This window comes from Phycodurus eques, chromosome 22 (genome assembly GCF_024500275.1).
Source record: "Phycodurus eques isolate BA_2022a chromosome 22, UOR_Pequ_1.1, whole genome shotgun sequence".
Taxonomy (NCBI): domain Eukaryota; kingdom Metazoa; phylum Chordata; class Actinopteri; order Syngnathiformes; family Syngnathidae; genus Phycodurus; species Phycodurus eques.
In genome coordinates, this window is record NC_084546.1 from 1,922,613 (window position 1) to 1,949,144 (window position 26,532).

Consider the following 26,532-nt stretch of genomic DNA (forward strand, 5'->3'; position numbering starts at 1 on the left):
GTGAACTAATTGACCTTGACGAGGCTTATCGACACAGTAATCCCGGCGAAAAAGGAATTAAATTTTTCAAAGGTGCAATGTGAACAAATGCAGCCGGCATTCCAGAGGGATTGGCCTGCCATCAAATAGAACCTCAGGAAAAAGCCATTATGCCTTACTGCTTGTTCCCCGCACGGTGGGCGACTGGTTAGAGCATCAGCCTCACAGTTCTGAGGACCCGGGTTCAATCCCCGGCCTTGCCTGTGTGGAGTTTGCATGTTCTCCCCGTGCCTGCGTGGGTTTTCTCCGGGCACTCCGGTTTCCTCCCACATTCCAAAAACACGCATTAATTGAAGACTAAATTGCCCGTAGGCGTGACTGTGAGTGCGAATGGTTGTTTGTTTGTATGTGCCCTGCGATTGGCTGGCAACCAGTTCAGGGTGTACCCCGCCTCTTGCCCCATGATTGCTGAGATAGGCTCCAGCACGCCCGCGACCCTAGTGAGGAGAAGCGGCTCAGAAAATGGATGGATGGATGGATGCTTGTTCCCCATACGAATAACAAAGAAAATTTTTTGGAGGGGGAATTCAGCCCCTGAAGTCAGCCTGATTTAGCAGCATAAAACTTGGTAGGCATATCTATCACGAGTAGACCCACAAAAAATTCTCAAGAAGATGTGCCCTAAAAGACAGGAAGTCTGCCATTTTGCTTTTTTTCTTGAGATCCTTGCCGCCAGTATTGTTTCGAACATTCAGCCCCTGAAGCTCGCATGACTATCATGAGTCGACCCATCAAAATGTTTCAAGAAGCCATGCCCAAAAAGACACCGAAAATGTGCCATGTTGCTTTCAACTGGTCATTTTGTTGGGCATTTCCAGGTATTCTTGCCCCCAGGATTCTTTCTTAAAATTCAGCCCCTGAGGACAATTTGATTTAGGAACATGAAAATTAGTAGCCATGTCTATATTGAGTGTATCCTCAAAAACGTCTCAAGAAGCCATGTCTGAAAAGGCTTTTCCGATTGCGTGTGGGCACAGCATGGCGGCAAAGTTTGATGAGTTTCCTTCAAATGCTGTATACTTTTATCGAATCTTCCTGATGCCGGAATGTTTTTTTGATGAGGCCTCGCTGGGACTTTTCAGGGAGAGGTTGCTGGAATTCCTGCTGCTTGCGTTTGCCAGCCGACGTTCCTCGCTGAATTCCAAACTCACTTCTGGGGATTGACTCCAAATGTTGTTTACGCCGCACTTTTCCCCAAGACAAGAAGTAAATGCTTACGCGCTGCATAGTCTGTGTGCATGTTTGCACGGGGATTAAATTCTGGAGTCACGTTGATAACAAACATCCTATAAGCCGCGCAGTTTGACAGAATAAAAGTGTTTTGTGGTGTTTAACGTAAGATATCAGATTAAGAGGAACTTGTGGCTTAATCCTCTGGTTGTCTGCTCATCAGTGGCACCCGAGCAGTACAGTTTGATAACACCGTCTGTTTTAGTGTTTCCATTGTGAAAATTGGAGAAAGGTGCCAAGATAAGTTGCGTTGTTGGGTTGTAAGTGCAGTGGTAGGGTAGCTGAAGGGGGCAGGCTAGACAGAGAGCCTTGTGTTGATTATTGGACAGAGAATGGTCAAGATGATAATAAATAAACATTTTAATGTTCTCTCCCCGCTTGCGTGGTTTTTCTTCAGCAAGTCCTTACGGGAGCTGGACTTCTGTGAACTTCCTGGAACTTCCTGCCTCACCTCCACGCAACTCTCATTGGCCTATTCTTCCAAACATCCTGTTCCTGACCTTCTCCCTGGTGTCTCCGCAGGTGTGCTGAGCCTACCCGAGAGTCTGAACCTCCACCGGGATCAGCAGCAGCGCTCGGGCCGAGGCGAAGGTCACGGCTGCTACACTCAAGCTGAACTCCGCACCGTGGAACAGTCGCTGCTTGCCACGCGGGTGGGAAGCATCGCTGAACTCAGTGAGTATCACGTGGTGACATTCGAGTGTAAAAAAATTAGGAAATAAACAGACTTGTTCACACGTCTTTTTCCTCCGAGTGCTTTTAAAGCACGTCATCTCCATTATCCAGATGTTCTCGTGGGATTGTAATGGCTTCTTCTAATGGAAGAGCTTCTCAACTCGTAGACAGCCAAGAGATTCAGCGGCATGTGTCGCCTTTCATCTCCAGGCCATCTATTTTTCATTATCTTGGACTTTATATGCTGCCACGCTTCATTTTTCTTGATGTGACACATTCAAAATGAAGGAAATGTAGACTAGAATCAAAGCTGCAAGCAAACGCATGCCTGACAGGGTGCGCAGATGTTGAAAAGTGACATTTAGAGTTGAGTTATTTGACTTTCCTATTTTATCGCCAGTCATCTAACTTTTCCGCCATGCTCCACCCACACGCAATGATTGAAATTCAAATCCCTCACAGGTCTCCTTTGTTATAAGTCGCGATTGAAAGAAATCTCTAGGAGGAATCACCTTTGAAGGACTGCTAGAAATGATCGGAAATGACACTGAAGTGGCCAATCCAAAGCAATGAGCATGGCTTTCTTGAGACTCTTTTGTGCGTATTCTCATGATCGACAAGCCGAATGCCATATTGCTATGTGAAACTGGCTTTGTGGGTTGAAAAAAAAAAAAAAAAAAATCCATGGGCATCGATGTCTGGAAATGACCCCTAAAATAGCGACCTCAAACCAACATGGCAGACTTCCTGTGGCATGTTTTCTTGAGACTTTATGTGCATCTACTCATGATTGGCATTTCTACCAAATTTCATGTTGCCTAGGGAAACAGGCTTTGCAGCTGAAATTGCAAAATGTTTGCTTCCACTGACCTGCGCTTAATTAATGATAGAAGTATCAGGCTTGGCATTTATGAGCTGTTCTATAAACATAAACGCGGTTGTTAAGCACCTTAGAGACATTTGGGAGTGTCTTTCTGGAGTAATGAGACTTCTCTCTACTCGCCTCTCAAATATCATTGACTTGATGAAGTAGCATCAACTCATGAGATTCCAATTATTTTTATGTAGCTGCCCCCCCATATTTGTCTTGAAAATCCTGCCCACGAAGTCAGTTTCACTTATCAATGGGAATTTTGGCAGGCATGCCTATCATGAGTAAACCCACAAAAAAGTCTCAAGAAACAATGTCCAAAAAGACACAGGAAGTCTGCCATTTTGGTTTGAAGGGATCCCTGCCCCTTGGATTTATTTCGATAATTCAGCCCCCAAAACTAGTTCAACATAGTAACATGATATTTGGTCGGCATGTCTCTCATGAGAAGAGCCACAAAAAAGGATGAATACCTATAATACACGAGACTCTAATAAGTCAAACCTCAGGTTTTCAAGTCATTCAATTGTTCAAGTGTATCTAATGAAGCGTCCTTGGGTGTAGATTTTAATGATACTACTCAGTCATATTTGCAGTTTATTCGTGTTTGTGTTGTTGGATTGGAGTTTTGTTGGCGCGCGTCCCCTACAATCCTTTTGGCATGTGTCGTAAAGGCGGCCTTCCAGGAGCGAGCGCAAGGACGACACAGGCGGCAAAGATCTGGCGGCGGCCACGCTTGCCAAGGGTTCACTTAAAACAATGAATCCATTAATCCCAAACAAGAATGCCCCCCCCCCTCTCCCCCCACCACAAAATATACATCAGACAGGAAAACGCTGAGATGTATTGTTCTATGCTGACACTGCGGACTTACTTTGGACTCTTAAATGTCATGTTAGGCCATGAATGATGGAATTTTAATTATTTAACCAGTTAAAATTTTAAAGAAGTGATGGTACAGTAAGACAACAACTGCACATAATAATAGTTATGTCAATAATTAATATTTTTTTGGTTTCGACAAATTAATGAAAAAAAGTCATAGTAATATTACAAGAATTTCTTTATGAGAATGAAATAATTGCACTGTAAAAACTATAATTCCAAGAATAAAATTGTCATATTACAAGAGAAAATATACATCTTCCAATTATAAAAGTGCGAATATTATGAGAAAAAATACAAATTAAAGTCAAAGTCAAATTAAAGGAATAGTCAGAATATTACAAAGAAGAATAATGATTTCATAAAATCTGAATAGTAAAATAAAATGATGGGGGAAAAGAATTACAAGAAAAAAATACATTTGCCTCTAAAATATTGGTCTTTTTTACAAGAATAAAATGGTAATATTACTCCGAATAATAAATGACCCAGCTACCGTCTCATGTTCCATATCCAACATGTCTGCGTGATGAATCCCCATTTAAGGAGCTCATGAGGATGATGATGGTGATGACTATGAGGATGGTGACATGTCCCGTGATTGAGCGTGACGAATAGTCCCCCCCACCCGAATGTGTAATGCGGCCCCGGGGGGTTGGACCCACCGCCGCGGGGCCTTGACGGACGACGGCGGAGGAATCTTGCGATCGGTTCGCCGCATTTTGTCAGCGGGGATTACACGCTTGCTTGTTGACCCCGCACTCACTCACACACGTGCACACACAGGAGGCCAACTACTTTAGCGCAATAGTGCTCCAAGTCCGTCACATTTAGCGATATTTTATTGAAGATGAGAAATAAGATTCAATTATACCAACATGCAAATGCACTAGCACCCTGTTTTATAGCACCCTATTTTTTATTTTGCTGAGCGAATCAGAGCACACCCTTAAAACAAACAACAACCAAAAAAAACAAGCACTGGCAGCAGAAGAATTAATGAAGCGACACGACGCTTCATCAAGGGAGGCATTAGCAGTTAGTCTCGTTAAAAATCAAAGTTGTTATTTGCGGCCACCATCCTCTCGGCGTTTTTTTGCCACGCTCGCCAGGATTGGACGCGTTCCAGCCGAGCAGGGAAGCAGCTTGCTCTCTTTATCTGCACGCCAGGCCCGCTTCCTGGAAAGACGGCGTGCGTGACCAACAACCTTGAGCAACTCAAAGAAAAAAAATAAAAAAAAAAAGATCAAATGGAGTCAAGCTCGCCCCCTGGAAGCTTTCATTTATTTCACGTTTTATCTACCTTTTGCCTCCATTTACAGGGGGAAAATGTCAAATTCGGTCTTAAGACGTCCGGCAATGTTGCAAGGAATGAATGACATTTGACCAGAATAAAATATACATTCTATGAGAAAAAAGTCTGAATATTGTGAGAAAAATGGAATTCTATGGGAATAAAATTGTGCGATTAACCTTTTATGAGATAGTCACGAGGCTATATTAACAGAATCTCTATAGTAGAATAAATGTTGTATTTTTAATTTGATTAGAATAAAGTTGTTAAATTGAGAGAAATATTATATGAACACTAAAGTCTGACTATTACAAGGAAAAAAGTAATGTTTTTTTTTGTCGAAATGTGTATTAACCTGATAGAAAAAATATTAAATGTTTTAAAATTGTGGGCCATTCAAGAACAGTCACGGAGTTGTTCTGAAGCCACTCCTTCGGTATTTTAGCTGTGTGCTTAGGGTCATTGTCTTGTTGGAAGGTAAACCTTGGGCCCCGGTCTGAGGTCCTAAGCGCTCTGGAGAAGGTTTTGGTCCAGGATATCCCTGTAGTTGGCCACATTCATCTTTCCTTCGATTGCAACCAGTCGTCCTGTCCCTGCAACTGAAAAACACCCCAACAGCATGATGCTGCCACCACCATGCTTCACTGTTGGGACTGTATTGGACAGGTGATGAGCAGTGCCTGGTTTTCTCCACACATGCCACTTAGAATTAAGGCCAACAATTTCTATCTTGGTCTCATCAGACCAGAGAATCTTATTTCTCACCATCTTGGAGTCCTTCAAGTGTTTTGTTTTTTTCGCAAACTCCATGCTGGCTTTCATTTGTCTTGCACTGAGGAGAGGCTTTCGTCGGGCCGCTCTGCCATGAAGCCCCGACTGGTGGAGGGCTGCAGTGATGGTTAACTTTCTAGAACTTTCTCCCAGCGCAGCCACAGTGACCTTTGGGTTCTTCTTTACCTCTCTCACCAAGGCTCTTCTCCCCCGATTGCTCAGTTTGGCCGGACGGCCAGCTCTAGGAAGGGTTCTGGTCGTCCCAAACGTCTTCCATTTAAGGATTATGGAGGCCTCTGTGATCTTAGGAACCTTAAGTGCAGCAGAATTGTTTTTGTAACCTTGGCCAGATCTGTGGCTTGCCACAATTCTGTCTCTGAGCTCTTCAGGCAGTTCCTTTGACCTCATGATTCTCATTTGCCCTGACATGCACTGTGAGCTGTAAGGTCTTCTATAGACAGGTGTGTGGCGTTCCTAATCAACTCCAATCAGTATAATCAAACACAGCTGGACTCCAATGAAGGTGTAGAACCATTTCAAGGATGATCAGAAAAAAATGGACAGCACCCGAGTTAAATATGAGTGTCACTGGGAAGGGTCTGAATACTTATGGCTGTGTGATATTTCAATGTTTGTTTTTTAACAAATCAGCAAAAATTTCAGCAATTGTTTTTTTTTCCTGTCAATATGGGGTGTGTGTGTACATTAATGAGGAAAAAATGAATTTAAATAATTTTTGCAAATCGCTAGCAATATAACAAAGAGTGAAAAATTGAAGGGGGTCTGAATACTTTCCGTAGCCACTGTATATCTTGAGGTGCATTTATGTAGGAGGCAATAACGACAGCACACTTCCACTTGAATCACAAGACTTGCGTCACTGTTTGACTCGACGGCCATGAGTCACGCGGCGAGATTGTTGTCAACCGGGGTCTCACTTTTAGCGATCCTATTGCAGCGAAGCATTCTTTATCCTCCCACGTGACCCGGCCTTGTCTCCCCTCAGGTGATTTGGTGTCGCGGGCCGTGCACCACCTACAGCCGCTGCACATCAAGAACACCAGCAACGGCACGCCGCTCCACCGCCACCACAAGACGGCCACCGGCGGCGGCAGCGGCGATGGCGCCGCCGGGGCCGGCATCCACTGGGAGCCCGAGGCGCTGTACACCTTGTGCTACTTCATGCACTGTCCGCAGATGGAGTGGGAGAACCCCGACGTGGAGCCCTCCAAGGTCAGCCTGCACACGGAGAGGTAAGGACACGTGAACCTATCGCCGTTATTCACGCAAACCTACTTATTCGCGGAATTGTTTTTAACCCGATCCCCTGCTTAGTCGCAGTTTTTTTTTTTTTCTCATGGCAGCTATGGGTGTCAATTATTCACAGCTTTTCACTATTCATGGTTGGCCGGTGGTCCGCTGTATTACTTTCTTTGATTATTGGCAACATTGCACTATTTATTTTGTAATTATTATTTATTCAGTTTGCATATTGTCATTTGTCTGCCTTTGCAGTTTAATCGACTATTTAAAAAAAATTTGATTTGTCTATTTTTTTAAATTTTGTCTTCTTTTGCAGTTCTAGTTTCTGACTGTTTTTTTCAATTACTTTTTATGTTTCTCTTTTGGATGTGCCTTTGCAGTGTTTATTTATTTCCTTTTAAAATTACAATTCCATATATTTTGTATTATTAGTATTTATATATGTTTTACGTATATATATATATATATATATATATATATATATATATATATATATATATATATGTATATGTATGTATATATATGTATATGTATGAATATATATGTGTGTATATATATGTATATATGTATGTATATATATGTATGTATATATGTGTATATATATATATATATATATATATATATATATATATATATATATATATATATAGTTGTTTTTGTTTTTCATTTATTCATTGACCGTGTGCCTTTCATTAGTAACATCCATACAGTGTCGTCTTTTTTTTTGTATTGTTCAGATTTTTGAAAAATGTTTTTTATATGTGCCTTTTATAATTCTTTTTATAATTTTGAATGATTTGTGATTGTCGCTTGTGCCTTTGCTGACTGACATCCGTGTAGTGTTTCTTTCTTTGCGGCCATTTCCGAGCAGTAGAAGAAAAGACGAATGTGAATGCGAAAGCTTCATTACGCAACAATGAATTGAAGACGGGCCCAAAATGCGACCCGACGATGAAAGACAATTCCAGATGAGGTCCAGCTAATTTGGGGCAGGCAAATAGTCGCGGTCGTGTATTTTTTTCATTTCTGCATCTCCGAACTCTTTTACATTTATACTTGACTTCCAGCGTGTATGTCTGTCTCTTTGCCTGCGTGCGTACGTGATAGTGCATGTGTGTTATGTGTATCTGTGTTTGTATTTGTTTGCGTGTGTGTGTGGTGCTCTAATTCGACCACCCGAGCCAGAGGGAGCGTAGCTTGTAATGTTAATGTTGTTCCCGGGTGTCTTTTTCCATAGATGATGAGCGTGCATTGGGATATTTACACACACACACACACACACACACACACACACACGCGTGCACATGCACGTTGGAGGCCATTTTATCATGACGACGCGTGTGCGGCCATCTTTGTTTACTCCTCTCCGCAGCAGATGCTGCGCACGTCAATAATTTATTTACCCGCTTCCGAAGTGTCACCATGTGTAATTCTTTTTTTTTTTGTTTTGTAGCGCGCAGAGAATTAAACAGGCGATGTTGTTGTCCGCTGATGTTCAAGCTGGCTCGCGGAAGGAGCTAACCTTGCTAGTTAATGACTTGCTTTCAACTGTAAATTAAATAGCGCTTCTACGACCTGGAAAACAGAGGCTACTTTGTCAAGCATCTTTCATATGCTTACACACAACTACATGGTTGAGACACCAAAATATATCCGCCTAAAGCCTCCGGTGGCTGGAATATATCCCAATATTCGTGACAACGAGGCACTCTAAAGCAGCCCAAAGCCCTGTCACATCAGACTTTCAAAAAAAGAATTGACCTCACTCTTCCGCCTTTTCTCTGTGACATGCGTGCACTCAAGTCAGACAATGAGGCACTCTAAAGTGACCACACGAGGCCGAAGCCCCGTTCCACACAGTGGCTGTGAAGTCAGACTCCCCCCCGCCCTCGCTATTCCACCTTTCACTGAATGATGTGCATGCACTCACGGCCAACAACGAGGTGCTCTAAAGGGGCCACGTCAGCAAACTCTCTGACGGGAAGATTAATTTTTTGAGGCGCAGGCATGGTTAAGTTAGCTAATGGCACTTTGCAAATGTCCTGTTTTAGCCACGCCCCAAAATTGAGGAAACCTGAAATGGTGGAAAACAGTTTAACGCTAAAGCTCCACAATTCAGTACTCCATCGTTCTTCGTCTTTGCATGTTTTCAACAATTGTTTTCAAACATTTATTTAGAAACAAAGCTCTGACTTCACTTTACAGGATCTTCAAGAGAACTAGGAAGTGTTTTAAGTTGTATAAAACAAAATAGAAGACAAAACGAGTAAAACAAAATATGTCTCCAACTAGAAGACAAAACGAGTGATGTAAAGCACACACTGCAATTAAATGATGAAGAAATATGAAGGCAAGCTCGTAGCGTTACTTTTGATGAAAGGCCACCCGTAACAGTTTTTGCATCTCTGTCTCCCCCCCCCCCCCCCCCCTTCCCGCAGTAAGTATAAATATACTTTATGAATATGGATCTGCCTTTATGGGTAGCTGTAATGAGGAAGTCAATGCAGCGCGATTTCTGCAAGGTGCGTTATTGACGCGCACGGTTTGCATCGCCCCGCAGGCCGTTCGCCGTGCAGCCGCCGCTAATGGAGTGGATCCGCGTGGCGGTGGCTCACGCCGAGCACCGCCGCAGCCCGGCGGTGGACAGCGATGACGTGCGGCAGGCCGCCCGACTCATGCTGCCCGGCGTCGACTGCGAGCCCAGACAAATCAGGTGAGCTCTCAGGATTTTGGATGCTGGAATTTCAGAAAATGGAACTTTGAGTTAAAGGTTTAGGTCCAGGAGGAAGGAGAACATGCTTATAGTGAGGGCACTATAATGTGTTTTTATTACCGTTTTCATCAATTGAAAGTCAAGTCTTATTCAGGAAATGCTTCCAGTAAGGGAGTTGTATTTGCAATTTTGAATGAAATTGTGGAGTGATGTATTGACAGTGTGTACTGGATTGATGTGTGTGTGCAGAGCGGAGGATTGTTTGTGTGGCGCGTCCAAGCTGGATGCTGCGTCCAGCGAGGTCAAGTTCCTGCAGGACCTGGGCTTCAGGATGCTCAACTGCGGGCGCACGGACCTCGTCAAGCAGGCCGTCAACCTGCTGGGACCCGACGGCATCAACAGCATCAGCGAGCAGGTCTGACTCCGACCCCCGCCGGGCCAAATTCAATACGGCGTACTTGCGGTTTGGCACCTGCGGATTCACCATATTCACATATATATTGGATTTGTTTCAATTTCTTTCTTTTTTTTTTTTTTTTTTTCTCCCCTATTTTATTGTATTATTTTTTGGCTTTTTGCTTTTTGGGGTTGGAACCAACCTCGAAAATGGTGATTGGTGGTTTATCTCCGTGTAGTCAAGATTTTGTGGGGTTTAAAAAAAAAGAAAAAGAAAAAGAAAATGTTTCCAATGCAAATATAATGGCCGTTAATTGTCCACGGATTTTCCTTATTCGCTATCTGGCGCGGTCCCTCTCCCCCACGAATAGCGGGGCTCCACTCTATTGTATTGTTTTGGGCTTTTGGACCCCAGATTCAAGTGCTACCCAAAAAACGAAGGGGAACAAAAACAATGTTTTTTCAACCTCCGTACTTCTTTGTTCCTTAATCATGAGCCCGTTAGCATCATTGTCTAAGACATTTTCAACTCACTGGCACAATAGCAATATAAAAATACCAATGTGCTTGCATAAAAATAGTGTTTTCTATCTGTGTGTGTGTGTGTGTGTAGATTGTCAGTCATCAGGTCATGGTAATCCGCAAAGGTTGAAGTGAGGCAACTGGACTCTTTTTGTTGGTTGAGTTTTTTTTCTCTTGTTTTCTGAAAACGTTCAACTCTGCTTCACGCAATTATAATATTAGACTAACAAAATGTCTTTGGTGCCACCGAGTGGAAGGAGGGAAAGTGTTGGCCACGTTGCCAACGTCGCCTCTCAGCTATCTGTCACTCATTCCGTTTGGCTTCGGGAACGAGACCACAAAGAGTTGAGAACGCGAAGCATCTTCTCCTGGCGCGTGCCAACGTATGCGCCACCAAGTCGCAGTCACCCACGCAAACAAGTGTTTGTCTTCCACGGCTTTGTGGTTGAGCAGAAGGCCCGAGTGGCCCTTCACTTGCCGAAAGAGATGGCTTCCCTCGCCAGTTATTCTTCAAAACCGCCATCTTGCCCATTAGAAATAAACAATAACAAGAAGTAATCCACAGAATTGAAACAAAACAAGCCCACAATAACACATAGTGCAATGTACAGGACAGTCATATAATTAACGTGATCGTTCCGATTGCCAGTTATTCGCTGTCGCCGCCACTTGCACAATAAAAATAAAGACAAAGCTATTTGAATGCAGAATGTTGTGGCGCAACACAGTGAGGATCGAGAGGATTTAGCCAAAGCAATGAGTCAACCTGATGGGGGAACATTTAATCCAGTGGAACAGAAGTTTGGCTGAAGCGGGATGTGTTGGAGGGCCATGAAAAACGCGGGAAACACAGACGCCGATGGCACGAAGGCCAATCCTTTTTGCCACCTTTGTTGCACAAGGAAAAAAGTCCACATTTCACAAGAAAAAGGCATCATTTTACAAGGCAAAATGTCTGAATTTCCGAATATAAAAGTCATAGTTTTACAAGAAATAACGTTTTTCAAGAACAGTCATAAAAATCATTTCACAAGGAAGGAAATGCCAATTTTACGCTAACATTTTTTTTTTATTTCACGGGTCATTTTTTCAACAGAAAATAAATCATGAAAAAACTTTTTAATTTTACAAGAAAAAAAGTCATAATTATGCAGGAAATATTTTTTTAGTTATACAGAGAAAAAAACATGACACAATAAAGTCGATATGCAAGAAAAAAAATCTATTTTACATTCAAATTCTGATTTTCACGAGCAAAAAGTCATTATAATTTTACAAAAAATTCAGAATATCCCAAGGATAAAATAGATCCTAATTTTACAAGAAAAAAGTGATATCATAAGGAATAGGTCCTAATTTTTTGAGGACAAACAATTATCATTTTACAGGAACAAAGTCATAATTTGACAAGAAAAAGTCAAAATTTTAACAAACATCCATCCATCCGTCCATTTTCTGAGCCGCTTCTCCTCACTAGGGTCGCGGGCCGTGCTGGAGCCAATCCCAGCGGTCATCGGGCAGGAGGCGGGGTACACCCTGAACTGGTTGCCAGCCAATCGCAGGGTGCATACAAACAAACAACCGTTCGCACTCACAGTCACACCTACGGGCAATTTAGAGTAGTCAATTAACCTAGCATGCATGTTTTTGGGATGTTGGAGGAAACCGGACTGTCCGGAGAAAACCCACGCAGGCACGGGGAGAACATGCAAACTGTGAGGCAGACTCTCTAACCAGTCGGCCACCGTGCCGCCTTTTTTTTTATTACACAAGAAAAAAAAGTTTTCACGAGAAAACTCATGAAATTCTGATTCTTTTCTTGTAAAATTATGAGAAAAAGTCAACATTTCATGAGAAACATAATTTGTAACGGACATGGTCTCTCCAGATGGCACCTTGACCCCCAACCTCGGACTGGGACTGCATCCCTGTCTCCGCTTCCCTGCCGAGACAGACGGTCACGGGGATGGCTGGTTTATCTCGCACGGACGCTGAATGAATTACCAGCCAGTCTGAAAGAGCTCATCAAAACCAGAGACCAGGAATCCTGACTTCTCACCTGGACTTTAAATCAATTAGCAGCTACCCCAGAAACCTGGACTCCCAGTCGTCAGAAGACCCCCCGAGTGCAGAGCTCAAGATACCGACCGAAAAAGCTTGAAAATCCGCTGGTCCCGCATGCCAAGATCAAAGCTCAAAGGGACCATTTGTCCTTTGAAATGCAACTGAAGACCTCTGGGACAATGGATGGGACACGAGCGACACCCACAGGCGGTGGAGAGTTATTCCGCCCAGCTATTGAGAGTTACTGCAAACATAGCTTCACCAAATTTGAATGTTGCGTGACATTTTCTTTCGAACTTTGCATGAATCTTCCCAGTGCCTATCACCACACAAATGTCACGAGGGATTGTATTTCTCCGTATTTGAATATCTGCTGGTTAAATCTGTTGGCCAACCGAATATACATTCGGGAGATCGACCAGCCTGCCTGAATTGTGTTCCATGCGACGTAAATCCAACTTGCGGTCTACTAAAGTACAGATTGGTGCATATTTGGGTTTAAATTAACGAGAACAGGAACCCCCAGCTCTATGCATTGTCACCGCAAGCTCTTTCCACCCTCACATCACAAGTCCAGTCTCCTTTACCAATGTTCGTCTGTCCTTTGTTTTGCTTTTTCTCTGCATTGTTCCCCCGTAGATTCCCCTGTTAGATCTCATTCAATGTTCTTTAAAACTCCACTGCCTGTATCATTTGTGTGTGTTTGGGCTCAACAAAAGAGAGAACTTTTATCTAATTCCTGCAGCAACTTTCAGATTACGAGACATAGAGGTTTTTCGTCACTTTGTCCTGAAGTTTTACACGTCTAAAAAGAGACGTGGTACCCTTTTCAAGAGAAAATAATTTGACTTTAGCGCGTAAACTTAAAATCACGCGGAACCGGAAGTAATTCTTCGCTTCTGGCTTATTCCTTTCTCCTAAATTAATTACGATTTTATACAAACCGATATATGCTACAAATTGTACAAGAAAACAATACTAATGCACCAAGAAAATTTGTCTGAATTTAGCAAGAAAAAAACCTTGTAATTTTACAGGAAAAAAAGTCTTATCACAAGAAAAAAAGTCTTGACTTTATAGTAAAACAGACCGAATTTTGGCCTAAATGCAAGCAGACTGTAACACCCAAAAATCAGACCATGGATAAATATACCTTTAAAAATTAAACGGTACCATCCTTCCTAACACACTCACTAACTGTGTGTGTGTGTGTGTGTGTGTGTGTGTGTGTGTTGTGTTGCAGGGCATGACGCCGCTCATGTACGCGTGCGTGCGTGGCGACGAGGCCATGGTCCAAATGCTCCTGGACGCCGGTGCCGACATCAACAGCGAGGTGAGGCGCTTCTCGCCGTTCCTCCCGCTCGCCGCTTTCCTGCCGCTCGAGCGATGAGCCCCGCTTAAATGTGCGGCGTGACAAATACGTCGCTGCGTGGGGCTCTTTTGTTTGTTTTGCCGCTCATCAATCATGCATCGTCGGCATTCCTCGAGAGTGCGCGTGAATCACCGCCGCAGTCCAGAGAGCACGCTGCACGTTTAATAAACAAGTGTGTTTAACGAGTCGCCGGACGTCCAATGTGATGGATGCTGTCACCTCATAGTCGACTTGACCATTGCATCTCTTTAAGTGTGCGCTGAAATCAGCAGTTCACCCAAATACAACAACAAATAAAATCGCTTACACTGACATCAAATTCCAGCCCCCGAAGACGGTTTGACCTTGCTACGTCAACCTTGGTAAGCATGTCTATCATGACGGGACCCACAAAAAAGTTTCAATAATGAAAAAGTTTTCAATAGGCCACACCTAAAAACACACAGGAAGTTGGACATTTTGCTTTGAAGCGGCCATCTTAGGTATCATTTACATAGATCCTTGCCCGCTGAATAACATTGTTTTAATAAAAATTCAGCTCCCAAAGACAGTTTGACAAAGCAACATGAAATTTGGTGGGCATGTCTATCATGAGCAGACCCACAAAAAAGCCTCAAGAACCCACGCCTAAAAAAAACACACAGGAAGTCAGCCATGTTGCTTTGAAGTGGCCGTCTATGGCACGGCCATCAAACTCAAGGCCCGGGGGCCAGACCCGGCCCGCCACAGCATTTTATGTGGCCCACGAAAGCAAATCATGTGTGTCAACCTCCATCATTCTTGCTAAAATCTGTTCCAAATTTTATATTTCAATAATTTGAAATAATATTCATATGTAATAAATAGCAATGAACGATTGTAAGCATGTTTTGCCTCCAAACCCCTTTTACAGTTACTTGAACAATAGTTGAATAAACCATTATCCTTGACTTCTGATTTCAAAACTAGTTATCCATCAATTTGTTGTCGATGTGTAATAATATGATGAGGCGATTAAACATTGATATGGTTTTAGAATCGTAATGGCCCTCTGTGGAAAACCGTATCTACAATGTGCCCTTGTTTTGTTTTTAATGTAGCCCCCGAAGACAGTTTGACATACCAATTTGAAATTTGGTAGGCATGTCTATCATGACGAGACCCACAAAAAAAGTCTGAAAAACCCATGGTCAGAAATACACGAGAGGTCTGTCACTTTGCTCTGAAGTGGGCATCAAAGGGGTCATTGCCCCTTGGAGTTTCTTTTTTAATTTAGCCCCCAAAGACGCGTTCACCAAGCAAGTTAAAATTTGGTAAGAATGTCTATTATAAGTAGACCCACAAAAATGTCTCAAGAGGTCAACACAGAACGTCTGTCAATTTGCTTTGAAGGGGTCATCTAAAGGGTAAATTCCACAGTTCCTTGCCCCTTGAATTAAAAAAAAAAAAAAAAAAAAGAAAATCTGCCGTCAAAGAAAGTTTAGTTGTGTCTATCATTAGCGGACGCACAAAAAAGCCTCGAGAGCCCAGGAAGGGAGTATTTCGATTAGCGAGGATGCGGAATGGTGTCACCTGATATTAACTGACTGCTAACACATTTTAGCAATACTAATATTTTTAGCACTGGCTTCTGCAAATATCAAAAAATAAAAATTAACCATAAAGTAGACGTAACCCCCGGCGACCGTTTCCGGCTAATCTAAACAACGCTACGCCTGCTACTTCTTGCAACTGCTTTGCTTGTGGCCGGCCCGCTAGCGCCCCCCACCCCCCCCCCCACCCCGATGGCCTATGTTAACGTGTAATGTGACTTCCCAGGTGCCCGCCACAGTGCACAAGCACCCGTCCGTTTACCCTGACGCACGCCGCGGGACGCCGCTCACGTTCGCCGTCTTGCACGGGCACGCCCCCGTCGTGCAGGTAGCGACACCCCTGACGCCCGAATGAGGGCCGACTGTTGTCCCGTATAGGAAAGAAATGCAGAAAATCCCAAAGAATGTAGTAAGCTTTGAAATATTGCACAATTATAATTATTATGAACACGTGTTACAACAACAGCAATCATGCTTTGAATTATAATTTGAGTATTTTTAAAGGTTTGAGAGTTTTATCCTCACATCTACATATACGATAAAATATATATCATATATTATAATTAGTTGTTTGTTTGTTTGTGCCCTGCGATTGGCTGGCAACCAGTTCAGGGTGTACCCCGCCTCCTGCCCGATGATAGCTGGGATTGGCTCCAGCGCGCCCGCGACCCTTGTGAGGAGAAGCGGCTCAGAAAATGGATGGATAGATGGATATTATAATTAGTCCTCCAGCACGCCCGCGACCCGAGTGAGGATAAGCGGTACAGAAAATGGATGGATTGATAGATATTATCCAGCCATCCATCCATTTTCTACCGCTTATCCGAGGTCGAGTTGCGGGGGCAGCAGCTCTAGCATGGACGCCCAGACTTCCCTCTCCCGAGCTGTGGCTCGTGACCGAAAGAACAAGATCCCGGATACAAGCGCCGAAATGGGTTTCCTCCGCAGGGTGTCCGTTTTTCTTGAATTATGGTAAAAGTATGTCGATAAAGAGTAAAATCATTCATCATTATTTAGGCATATTCTATATGGATTAATATTCATCTGTAGTGCATTCCAAATCCACCAATTGTGTCCCCATAATTCCACACACATTGATGGCAATGCTTCCAGAAGATTCCCAAAATGTTCTAAAGACAGGAACATTTCCATGTTGTGTATTTCTTTCCTTTTTTTTTTTTTTTTTTTTTTTTTCATGCCCTGTCGGTGCTTTCAGTTGTTGCTGGACAACGCGGCCAACGTGGAGGGTTCGCTGCAAGACGGGGCCGACAACTACACGGAGACGCCGCTCCAGCTGGCCTCCGCCGCAGGTGGGCAGCACCGCGACACCTTCCGCTCGCGCTCCGTTCCGCGCGAGCGGACGGTCCGGTTGCACCTCGTTAACTGTTGGCTTTGACTTGGGACCTGCAGTGCGACGTTGCGTCGCGTTGGGATCAGCTGGCTGGTTCCATTCTTGGAAACGCTAGACAATCACTGAAAGGAAAATATGGAATACATAGAGTTACATATAGTTCACTCAAAAGTCACAGATACTACAATAGAACGTTGGGATAGTGACTCCAAGTGGACAAAAACAATACCTGCACCTCACATGCATGTTATTGCGTTTCCATCCATCCATTTTCTGAGCCGCTTCTCCTCATGCGGGTCGCGGGCGTGCTGGAGCCCATCCCAGCTGTCATCGGGCAGGAGGCGGGGTACACCCTCAACTGGTTGCCAGACAATTGAAGGTTATTGCATTTAATAATGCACAATAAATTTGAATCTGATTACTCCATGCATAATTGGTGAACTACTCTTCATATTTCAGCTTTAGTCTTATAATTGTATGTGTTTTTTCATGTAATATTCTCACTTTATTGTCGAAAATTAAATCTATTTCTTGTAACTTTTTGGCCGCGTAGTATTTTGACTTTATTGATAATAAAAATAAATAAATATTCACATCTTAACTATAACTATATCCCCATATGAAATTAAATTGTTTTTTCAAAATATGTTGACTTTATTGTTGTAAAATAAAAACTAAATAAATAGCGTCATTTTCCATCTTTATCCCTGTAGAATTCTATTTTTTATCTGGTAATATTCTGACTGTAGCTCGTAAAATTGAACATGTTCGTCAGCATTTGTCATCCTCAGAAAATGTTGACTTTTTCCTTAATATTCTGACTTTGGACACGAACAGAGAGTGGCTGGCAAATGTGAAAGGATGAATAGTTTATTGATGAAAGGTAATGGCGGTGGTCCTTGGTGGGTTGGCAGGTGGCGGCGCGGACAGGCGCCTGGCTTGGCGGCATGAATTACGTGGATCAGGAACACGGGGGTGGGGGGGCCGGGGGGGGGAACACACTGGAACAAGGAGACACAGGTGTCAAAAAGGGAATGAGGAATAGGGTGACTTACGGGAGGTAAAAGGGCCGTGGTACCACTGAAAGTAACTGCAATACTTCGGCGAGGGTTTCCTGGAGCAGGCAGGTTTATATACCGGTGGTGATAAGGCTGATTGGAGACGGGTGTTGAAAACAGAGAAGGGGAGGGCGGAGAGAGAGAGAGAACGCAAAGCGCCCTCCCGGCTACAATAATGGAACTCCAGGCAGTATATGACAACTTTATTCAGATTTTTTTATTTATTAATTTTTTTTTTTTTGCCACCTGAGCAGGTAACTTTGAGCTGGTGAGTCTTCTGCTGGAGCGAGGCGCGGACCCCATGATCGGCACGACGTGTCGGAACGGCATCTCGGCGGCGCCGCTAGGCGACATGAACTCCTTCAGCCTGGCGGCGGCGCACGGACACAGGTCGCCCCAACCCGAATCCCTCAAAGAAATCTTCTTCGTTTGTGATATTCTGCAGGGTTTTGACAAATGTGCAATTTGCGGTCATAGGAACGTGTTCCGGAAGCTCCTGTCCCAGTCGGACAAGGACAAAGGTGACGTTCTTTCCCTGGAGGAGATCTTGGCCGAGGGCTCGGCGTCCGCGCAGAAGTCTTCGGCCCCTCAAGCTAACGGCGGCGGCGGGACGCCGCGACCAGGAAAGGCCAAGCTGCGAGCGCTGCGAGAGGCCATGTACCATAGCGCCGAGCACGGCCATGTGGACATCACCATCGACATCCGCAGCTTAGGTCAGACTAACGCCCGGCATCGTCGCGCACGTGTACGCCCACGCGTGCTATGCTAACAACGTACAGCAGCGCCTGGAGATACGAGTCACTCCACTTGGGATTTTTTGGCAGTGAAATCAACTCACGTCACAACATCACAACTTAGCTTAATGCTAACACACAAAGCAAAAAGGCATAGACGGGCTACCGAAACTAGCACCGTGTTATTACGCTTTAAGCAACAGATATTTGAACACGAACGATGTATCGCACATGTAGACAGACAGTATATTACACTTTCTGTTCCTTATCCTCTGCAAAGAACGATTCATATTCATGGGGAAAAATGAGTGTTTTGCGTTACAAGAGGGATTACGGAACGGATTAACCTCGTATCTCGAGGCACCACTGTACTGTCGTCATCATCATCATCAATAAGTTGCTGTAGTTATGCTGCATTTTGCGCTCGTTTCATCCTCCGCCTGACGTAAGCAAGGCTCGTGTCAGCTTTAGCGGAACATTTTCTCATTCATTCGGGGGCCAACATTTTTGAAGACGTTGTCGTTGTTATTCTCGTCAAAATTGTTTTCATTTTTCGTTTTACTGAAATATAAATATTACATTTACTAAAATATAAATACATTTGACTAAAATCTAAATAAAATGATGACTTTATTTTTGCTCTTTTACTTAAGTCTGACTTTATTCTTCTTTAAAAACTAATTTTAATCTTGTCAGGTTTTAAGAATTATTTCTCATTTATCTTTATTTCTTTCAAATGAAAATAATTATTACCTGTATGTTCTCGTGAATTAAAATTCATTCATCTTAATATAATTTATATTCTCGAAAAACAAATCTCTTAAATAAAAACAAAACAAAACAAAATAATTCTCTTCATATTATGACATTATTCTTATATTATAGCATAATATTTTACTCGAGTAAAATAAAATAACAAAATCTCTGTTATTACTTTCTTTCTCATAATTTGTAATATTATTCTGGTAATATTTTGACATTATTCCCATAAGATTAGTCCAATTAACAATCTCAGATCTGATTTTCATCAACAAATTTGGAGGTGTGCCACTTCTGCGGGATATTATCTTCAAAAGTAGATATCATTCAAAAAAATGAGGACTTTGAACTCCCTCTCTGTTACTTCCACTCGCGTTCACGCTCCAATATGATCAATTGATGTCAACATGGCCGCCCTTGACAGTGCTGAGCCGGTGCGTGCGTGTTGACTGTCGATGCGGTTGCGGTTGTTGTGGGCAGGCGTTCCGTGGTCGCTGCACACGTGGCTGGAGTCGCTGCGGACCAGCTTCGCGCAGCAGCGCCGTCCGCTGATCCAGGGTCTGCTCAAGGACTTCAGCTGCATCGGCGAGGACGAGTACACGGACGAGCTGCTCACGCACGGCCTGCCGCTCATGTTCCGCATCCTACGATCCTGCAAGGTCCGCATTTGAAAACTGCGGTTTCCCAGTTTTTAGGCTTGCGCTGAAAAGAATGAAGAAATACATACAGTGTGTGGGAAAATTAGGGGGACAGTCAAAAATGAGCAGGAAATTCATGCATTCTACAGCAATTCAATCTTAATTGTACAGGAAACAAGTGGTAGTATGATGTGGAAAGATCATGGGGAGTATTATGAGAAGAAAGAAATTGGATTATTGCAAGAAAAATCATCTTGAAATTCTGGAGAAATTACAATAAATAAATCATAATTTTACAAGACAAATGGCAGATGTTAAAAAAAAAAGTCTACATTTTACCAGGGAAAAAATATTTTACTCGATAAAAAAAAAAAAAAAAATCATCATTTTACACCACCTAAGAACTAATTTTACAATATGAAAAGGAATAATTTAGGAGAACAAAAAAACTGTGATGAATTTAAGTGATGAATTTCAAGGAAAGGGTACTATAGTCTTGCTTCAATGCAAGCAGACTGTAACAGCATGAATCAAAATTGAATGGTACCATCTATCCTAACTGTGTGCGTGTGCGTGTGCGTGTGCGCAGAACGAGGTGATCAGCCAGCAGCTGTCTGTGATTTTCACGCAGTGCTACGGTCCTTTCCCCATCCCCAAGCTGACCGAGATCAAGAAGAAGCAGACCTCGCGCTTAGGTGACACGCTCAAGATGCAAAAGACATTTACAGATAGAACTCGTTTGTCGTGGCAGACTGACGAACTGAAGATGCTTATTTTTAGCTTTCTGTGAAATGTTAAAGCTTTTAAGATGCTGGAAGCTCCTCCCCAAATGCGCATTAAATGTCACCGCGCTCTTTTGTCCGACAAAAGTTTTTTTGTTTTTTTTGGGGGCTCAAATATTCTTCAGTTCTTTTTTTATCCATCCATCCATTTTCTACTGCTTATCCGAGGTCGGGTCGCAGGGGCGCCCAGACTTCCCTCTCCCCAGCCACTTCATCCAGCCCGAGCTTCTCACCCTCTCTCTAAGGGAGAGCCTCCGCGGACACCCTGCGGAGGAATCTCATTTCGGCCTCTCGCGTCCGGGATCTCGTTCTTTCGGTCACGAGCTGTGGGTCGGAACGTAGATCGCCCGGAAATCGAGAGCTTCGCCTTTCGGCTTAGCTCCTTCTTTACCACAACGGACCGATACAAAGTCCGCACCGCTGCGGACGCCGCACCGATCCGCCTGTCGATCTCCCGTTCCGTTCTTCCCTCGCTCGTGAACAAGACCCCGAGATACTCGAACTCCTCCACTCGGGGCAGGATCTCATCCCCGACCCGGAGAGGGCACGCCGCCCTTTTCCGACTGAGGACCACGGTCTCAGATTTGGAAGTGCCGATTCCCATCCCAGCCGCGTCACACTCGGCTGCGAACCGCTCCGGTGAGAGTTGGAGATCACGGCTTGATGAAGCCAACAGAACCACATCGTTTGCAAAAAGCAGAGATGCAATTCTGAGGCCCCAAACCGGACCCCCTCTAAGCCCACCGGGCTCTCGTCTTCGAGCCCCACCTCCGGGCCTGGCTCCAGAGGTGGGCCCCGGTGACCCGCGTCCGAGCAAGGGAAAACCGAGTCCATAGTTTGTCGTCATCATAAGGGGTCTTTGAGCCGTGCTTTTTCTGGTCCCTCACCTACGACCTGCTTGCCATGGGTGACCCTACCAGGGGCGTGTAGCCCCAGACAACTTAGCTCCTAGGATCATTGGGACACAAAAAACCCCTCCACCACGATAAGGTGACGGCTCAAGGAGGGGTTCAGTTATTTGTTTCTTTTTCTTTTTTTCTTTTTTTTGCAAGGATGGACAAATCTGCTGTAAGGTGAAAAAAAAACGCATTTTCAATGAAAAAAATAGGTTGCGTTATAGCACCGCCTACTGTTCAAAACAGCCTCATTGCAGCAACGAATTTTCTTGGGGTAAAAAAAAAACAAAACTTGAATTCAGCTCCTGTTGAGTTTCCCTTGGCAACATGGAATTTGGTAGGGACGTCTATTACAAGTACACGAGACCATGCCCGAAAAGACACAAGGAAGTCTGCCATTTTGCTTCCAAGTGGCCTTTTTAGCAATCATTTCCAGTTGTCTTTTGAAAATTCAGCCACCAAAGCCAGTTTGACTTAGCAGTGTGAAATTTGGTAGGCATGTCTCTCATGAGTAGACCCATAAAAAAGTCTCAAGAGGCCGTGCCCTAAAACGCACAGGAAGTCCGCCATTTTGCTTCGAAGCCTCCACTCGAGGGCCATGTTGACCATTTCAAGGTTTCCTTCAACGAGTCCTCCTACAGATCTTGTCCGATTGCTCCTAAATCTGGCCCATGTGTACTAGACAGATGGGCGGCGTTAAATTGGGAGACTTTTGTTTTTTGTTTTTTTTTAACTGCGTGTTAGCGTAGCATGGCGGTTAAGTTTGATGACTCACCATAAAACAGGAAACACCGCGGGGTCAGAGAAAACATTCACAAAGCGTTTAGTCACCACTAGCAGCCTTAATGTACTAATTGTTGTGTTTTCATAAAGCGTCGGTATCAACCACTTCGCGAGCCGTGTAGTGAAGCAGCACGTTAGTTTCTTCTGGTGCCGCATTCAGACAAGATGTCTAATGAGGCGTTTTGTGCGGTCGTATCGGCAGACCCGCACTTCCTCAACAACAAGGAGATGTCGGACGTCACCTTCCTGGTGGAGGGGAAACCCTTTTATGCACACAAAGTTCTGCTTTTCACCGCATCGCCCAGGTAAAGTCTTCTCTTTTTATTATGATCATCGTCATCATCAGCTGCAAACTCGTTAATTCAACACATACTTTCAGGTTCAAGTCGCTGCTGCAGAACCGACCGGCGGCCGAGAACACCTGCATCGAAATCAGCCACGTCAAATATAACATATTCCACGTAAGACTCACTCCAAACCGCTAGGGGGCCGTGTGGCGATAACAAGTCACCCAAATAAGCAGGAAACGCTGATTTGTATCCGTCCCGTGTTGCAGTTGGTCATGCAGTACCTCTACTGCGGAGGCACCGATTTCTTGCACATACGCAACACTGAAGTCATGGAGGTAAGAGGCCTTCAATTGTGTTAGCGTGTGCTAGCTGGCGTTAGCGTGCATAACTGGGATTGGCGCATGTGTCGCGCAGCTGCTGTCTGCCTCCAAGTTCTTCCAACTCGAGGCGCTTCAGAGACACTGTGAGATCATCTGCTCCAAGAACATGACCACGGAGACCTGCGTCGACCTCTACAAGCACGCCAAGGTCAGACGACGTCCAGAATGAACACGCTCGGCCCTGTGCCGACCTAATACGCACACGCTGCCGAATCTGTCGTACGGCAACCCCACTTGGACGAAGTTAGCGGTCAAAAAGTTCACTCAATTACTTCAATTTCGCATGACACGGAATCTTCGGAGAAGAAAGCTTTATTTTCGATGACATGTATTACAGTTCGGGAGAAAGTCATTTTTATTTTTTTTGCAATATTAATAATTGCATTATCGTTATAATATAACTTGCAACACTCTTTTGTTTTTGTTTTTTCTGGAGAAAAAAAAGTATATTTTTAAGAAAAAGTCCAACACTAATATTTTTTACATAAGACAAAAAAACTAAACTATTTAATTTTTTTAGAGAAGTCACATTTTTTTAGATACAAATTTGTATTTTTATATGTTGTATTTTATGTGACAAAACATTTTTTTTTTTTTTCTTCTGGGAGTTTTTTCTTAATGACTTGTGACAGAAAGTCATATTTTAGAGAAGAAAAGCCCAAACATTACAAGATTAAATTCAACGTTTTACAAGGCAAAAAAGTCAAAATTGAGCTTTTTTCTCGAAAAAGGACTTCAGGTACGATTTGATAAATAATGATTGATTTACCATTCGGTAACGAGGACTGCTTTTTGTATATTTAGAGAAAATTAAAAAAAAAAAAAAAAATGTATTCTCGCTCTGCAAATGTTTTTTCCTCCTCCAAAATGAGCTGTCTTCTCTTTCGCATAAAAGCCAACTTTATTCTCCTGAGAATGTTGTTTTCATATCTTGAAGTATGCCTTCTATGTCCGCCGTGCAGTTCCTGTGCGCCTCGGAGCTGACGCGCTTCATCGAGGGCTACTTCCTGAAGAACATGGCGCTGCTGGTGGAGCTGGACGCCTTCAAGCAGCTCCTGTACGAGCCCCCGCCGGCCCCCCCGGGCCCCGACGCGCCCTCCGCCCTCCGCTCAGACATCCTGCGCGACCTTGAGAAGACGCTGGCCTCTCGCGTGCGCTCGATGCACCTGTCCGCCTCCAAAGGCTCGGTGGTGTGACGTCGTTTTTCCGATCGCGAGTGATTAGTAGCAAAGCGGGCAGAGGAACCTTTTCAGGTCCGAGCCTTCTGCGTCTGGGACACTGTGTTACCGAAACCCCCCAGCCCGATTTCTTTTTTGTGCATGAGGCCCTTTTATGCAGAGCCTTCCCACGGAGGAAGTGGAGGACGCCACTCAAATAATGCAAAGTGTAAATAGAACCACGTTTGTTCTCATGTCGAGCACTTTTGTGTCTGGCTTGAATGTGTGTGTGCTGCACATCTGTAGCCGGCCGCCATCTTGCTTTAGCTGGATGTTCCCCCCGCTGTAATATTCCACTTAGTTGAAATCAAGCGAGAGTATTAACAAGGGATTGAAAAGTGACGATGGCATTTTCGGGGTCATTTCCAGGGATGTGCTTGCCCTCAGTCGTGTTTTGGAAATTCAGCCCCAGTAGCCTGTTTCACTTAGCAACGTGAAATTTGGGAGCGATTTCAGGAGTAGACCCACAAAAAAGCCTCAAGAAGCTATGTCCCAAAAGAGACAGGATGTCAGCCATTCCATACCTTTGCCGCAGATTTTTTCTTCTTTAAATACCAGCCCCCCTTACACTTAGCAGCATGGAATTTCATAGACTTGACTATCATGGCTGGACCCTCCAACAAGTCTCAAATATCAAAATGTGCAGTATGTCGAGTCCAACGGCAAACCAAAATAAAGAAATTGAGCAAAAACAATCAAGAAAGGATGGAAAGATGATGAGAGATACAGGGTTTGAGCTGCGGGTGTACCTAATCAAGTGGCTGCAGGATGGAAACTTCACAAAGATGGCAGGCAGCGAATATTTTTTTAAATTCATGAATAATTACAAAATGTGCAGTGTGCCCAGTGCAGCAAAAACCAAAAAAAAAAAAAACATAACAATAATTCAGTACAAGATAAATTGTTGATTGAGGCACTTCAATGATGTAAATAGTGAGAGAAATCTTATTTTATTTTCATACATGCAGCGCAATACAGATTTAATTTTGCATCTATTTTGTTGGTGCACATAAAAGGTATCCTATGAAAAGCAATATTTCAACAATTGTATATTTCCAGGTATTATTGCAGTAGCAGAAATGTGAAGCGCCAACAATAAAGATCAATGAGCGAACGCAAAGGGGAGAAGTAACTTTGATTTTACCGTGAAGTATTTTGGAAATAGAAAAGTCACATGTCCGTTGAATTCTCAAATGTTGGAATCGTCTCGATGTTTTTTTCTAATGACGCCACGCACTTTTATTCAGCGCAATCAAACTTTATTTTATTTGTTGCATTGCCGCTTGTTCTCCTGCAGATGCGCCGGCGAGTCGTCGTAGCGGGAGTCACTTACTCGACGTTTTGTCTTCTTTAATGGGAGAACGTCGCTCCCGGTTGGTTGCCGTTAGCGGCTTTTCTAGTTTGCTCGCTTGCGCCTCTGCTGGTGCGCCGACGCTATTGCTAGAAGTGCTGGTCTCAGTGTCGGCGTGGGCCCGCACGGTTCTTCCCCTTGTTGACGACGCGCTTTGTTCGTCCGTTCTTCCCGTCGTATCTCCTGCTGTTACTTTGCCTGCCGAAATGTTACGTTACAGCTTTTGTACAAAATGGATTCAATTTGGGGGGTTTTTTCCCCCGTAAAATTCTAAAAGTCTTTCAAAGCGAAGCCCTGTGGAAATATTCACCAGGAGTTCAATTTGATAATTTTGAGGAAAAAAATAATTTACCACCCCTGCAAATGGACCTCTTTTTTCTTTTTTCTTGCCTTGGAGAACGTGTATAGTATACAAATGATATCCAGTGTATAAATATGAAAAGGTCTCATAAATGAGACACGGTGTGAGAGGCAAGGATGCAGTTTGAGTCTTACGGCAAAGAGGAATGTTCCACTCGTGCTGCACATTCCGTGTTTTGTGGACAGACAATAAATGACCACATTTTCATCTATATGTTGAATTCTATCGTTTTTACGTGCGTGTGAGTCACAAACAAACAACTAATC

General features: G+C 43.7%; 1 protein-coding gene across 3 annotated transcripts in view; it reads left to right on the top strand.

The window, feature by feature from the left end:
• btbd11a (BTB (POZ) domain containing 11a) overlaps nucleotides 1-26,467 on the top strand; it is a 56,938-nt gene extending 30,471 nt beyond the window's left edge. Inside the window, exons 2-17 of one of the 3 annotated variants that reach the window (XM_061667763.1) lie at nucleotides 1,792-1,944; nucleotides 6,772-7,018; nucleotides 9,589-9,741; nucleotides 9,991-10,156; nucleotides 13,967-14,056; nucleotides 15,893-15,994; nucleotides 16,883-16,976; nucleotides 18,330-18,465; nucleotides 18,553-18,788; nucleotides 20,049-20,227; nucleotides 20,796-20,901; nucleotides 22,870-22,972; nucleotides 23,047-23,128; nucleotides 23,224-23,292; nucleotides 23,372-23,485; nucleotides 24,300-26,467. In XM_061667763.1, coding sequence (XP_061523747.1) covers nucleotides 1,792-1,944; nucleotides 6,772-7,018; nucleotides 9,589-9,741; nucleotides 9,991-10,156; nucleotides 13,967-14,056; nucleotides 15,893-15,994; nucleotides 16,883-16,976; nucleotides 18,330-18,465; nucleotides 18,553-18,788; nucleotides 20,049-20,227; nucleotides 20,796-20,901; nucleotides 22,870-22,972; nucleotides 23,047-23,128; nucleotides 23,224-23,292; nucleotides 23,372-23,485; nucleotides 24,300-24,533 — 2,264 coding nt within the window. In that variant the 3' untranslated portion in view covers nucleotides 24,534-26,467. The remainder of the gene's footprint in view (nucleotides 1-1,791; nucleotides 1,945-6,771; nucleotides 7,019-9,588; nucleotides 9,742-9,990; nucleotides 10,157-13,966; nucleotides 14,057-15,892; nucleotides 15,995-16,882; nucleotides 16,977-18,329; nucleotides 18,466-18,552; nucleotides 18,789-20,048; nucleotides 20,228-20,795; nucleotides 20,902-22,869; nucleotides 22,973-23,046; nucleotides 23,129-23,223; nucleotides 23,293-23,371; nucleotides 23,486-24,299) is intronic. The other 2 variants (XM_061667764.1, XM_061667766.1) reach the window with 2 other exon arrangements.
• Nucleotides 26,468-26,532: the final 65 nt, after the last annotated feature.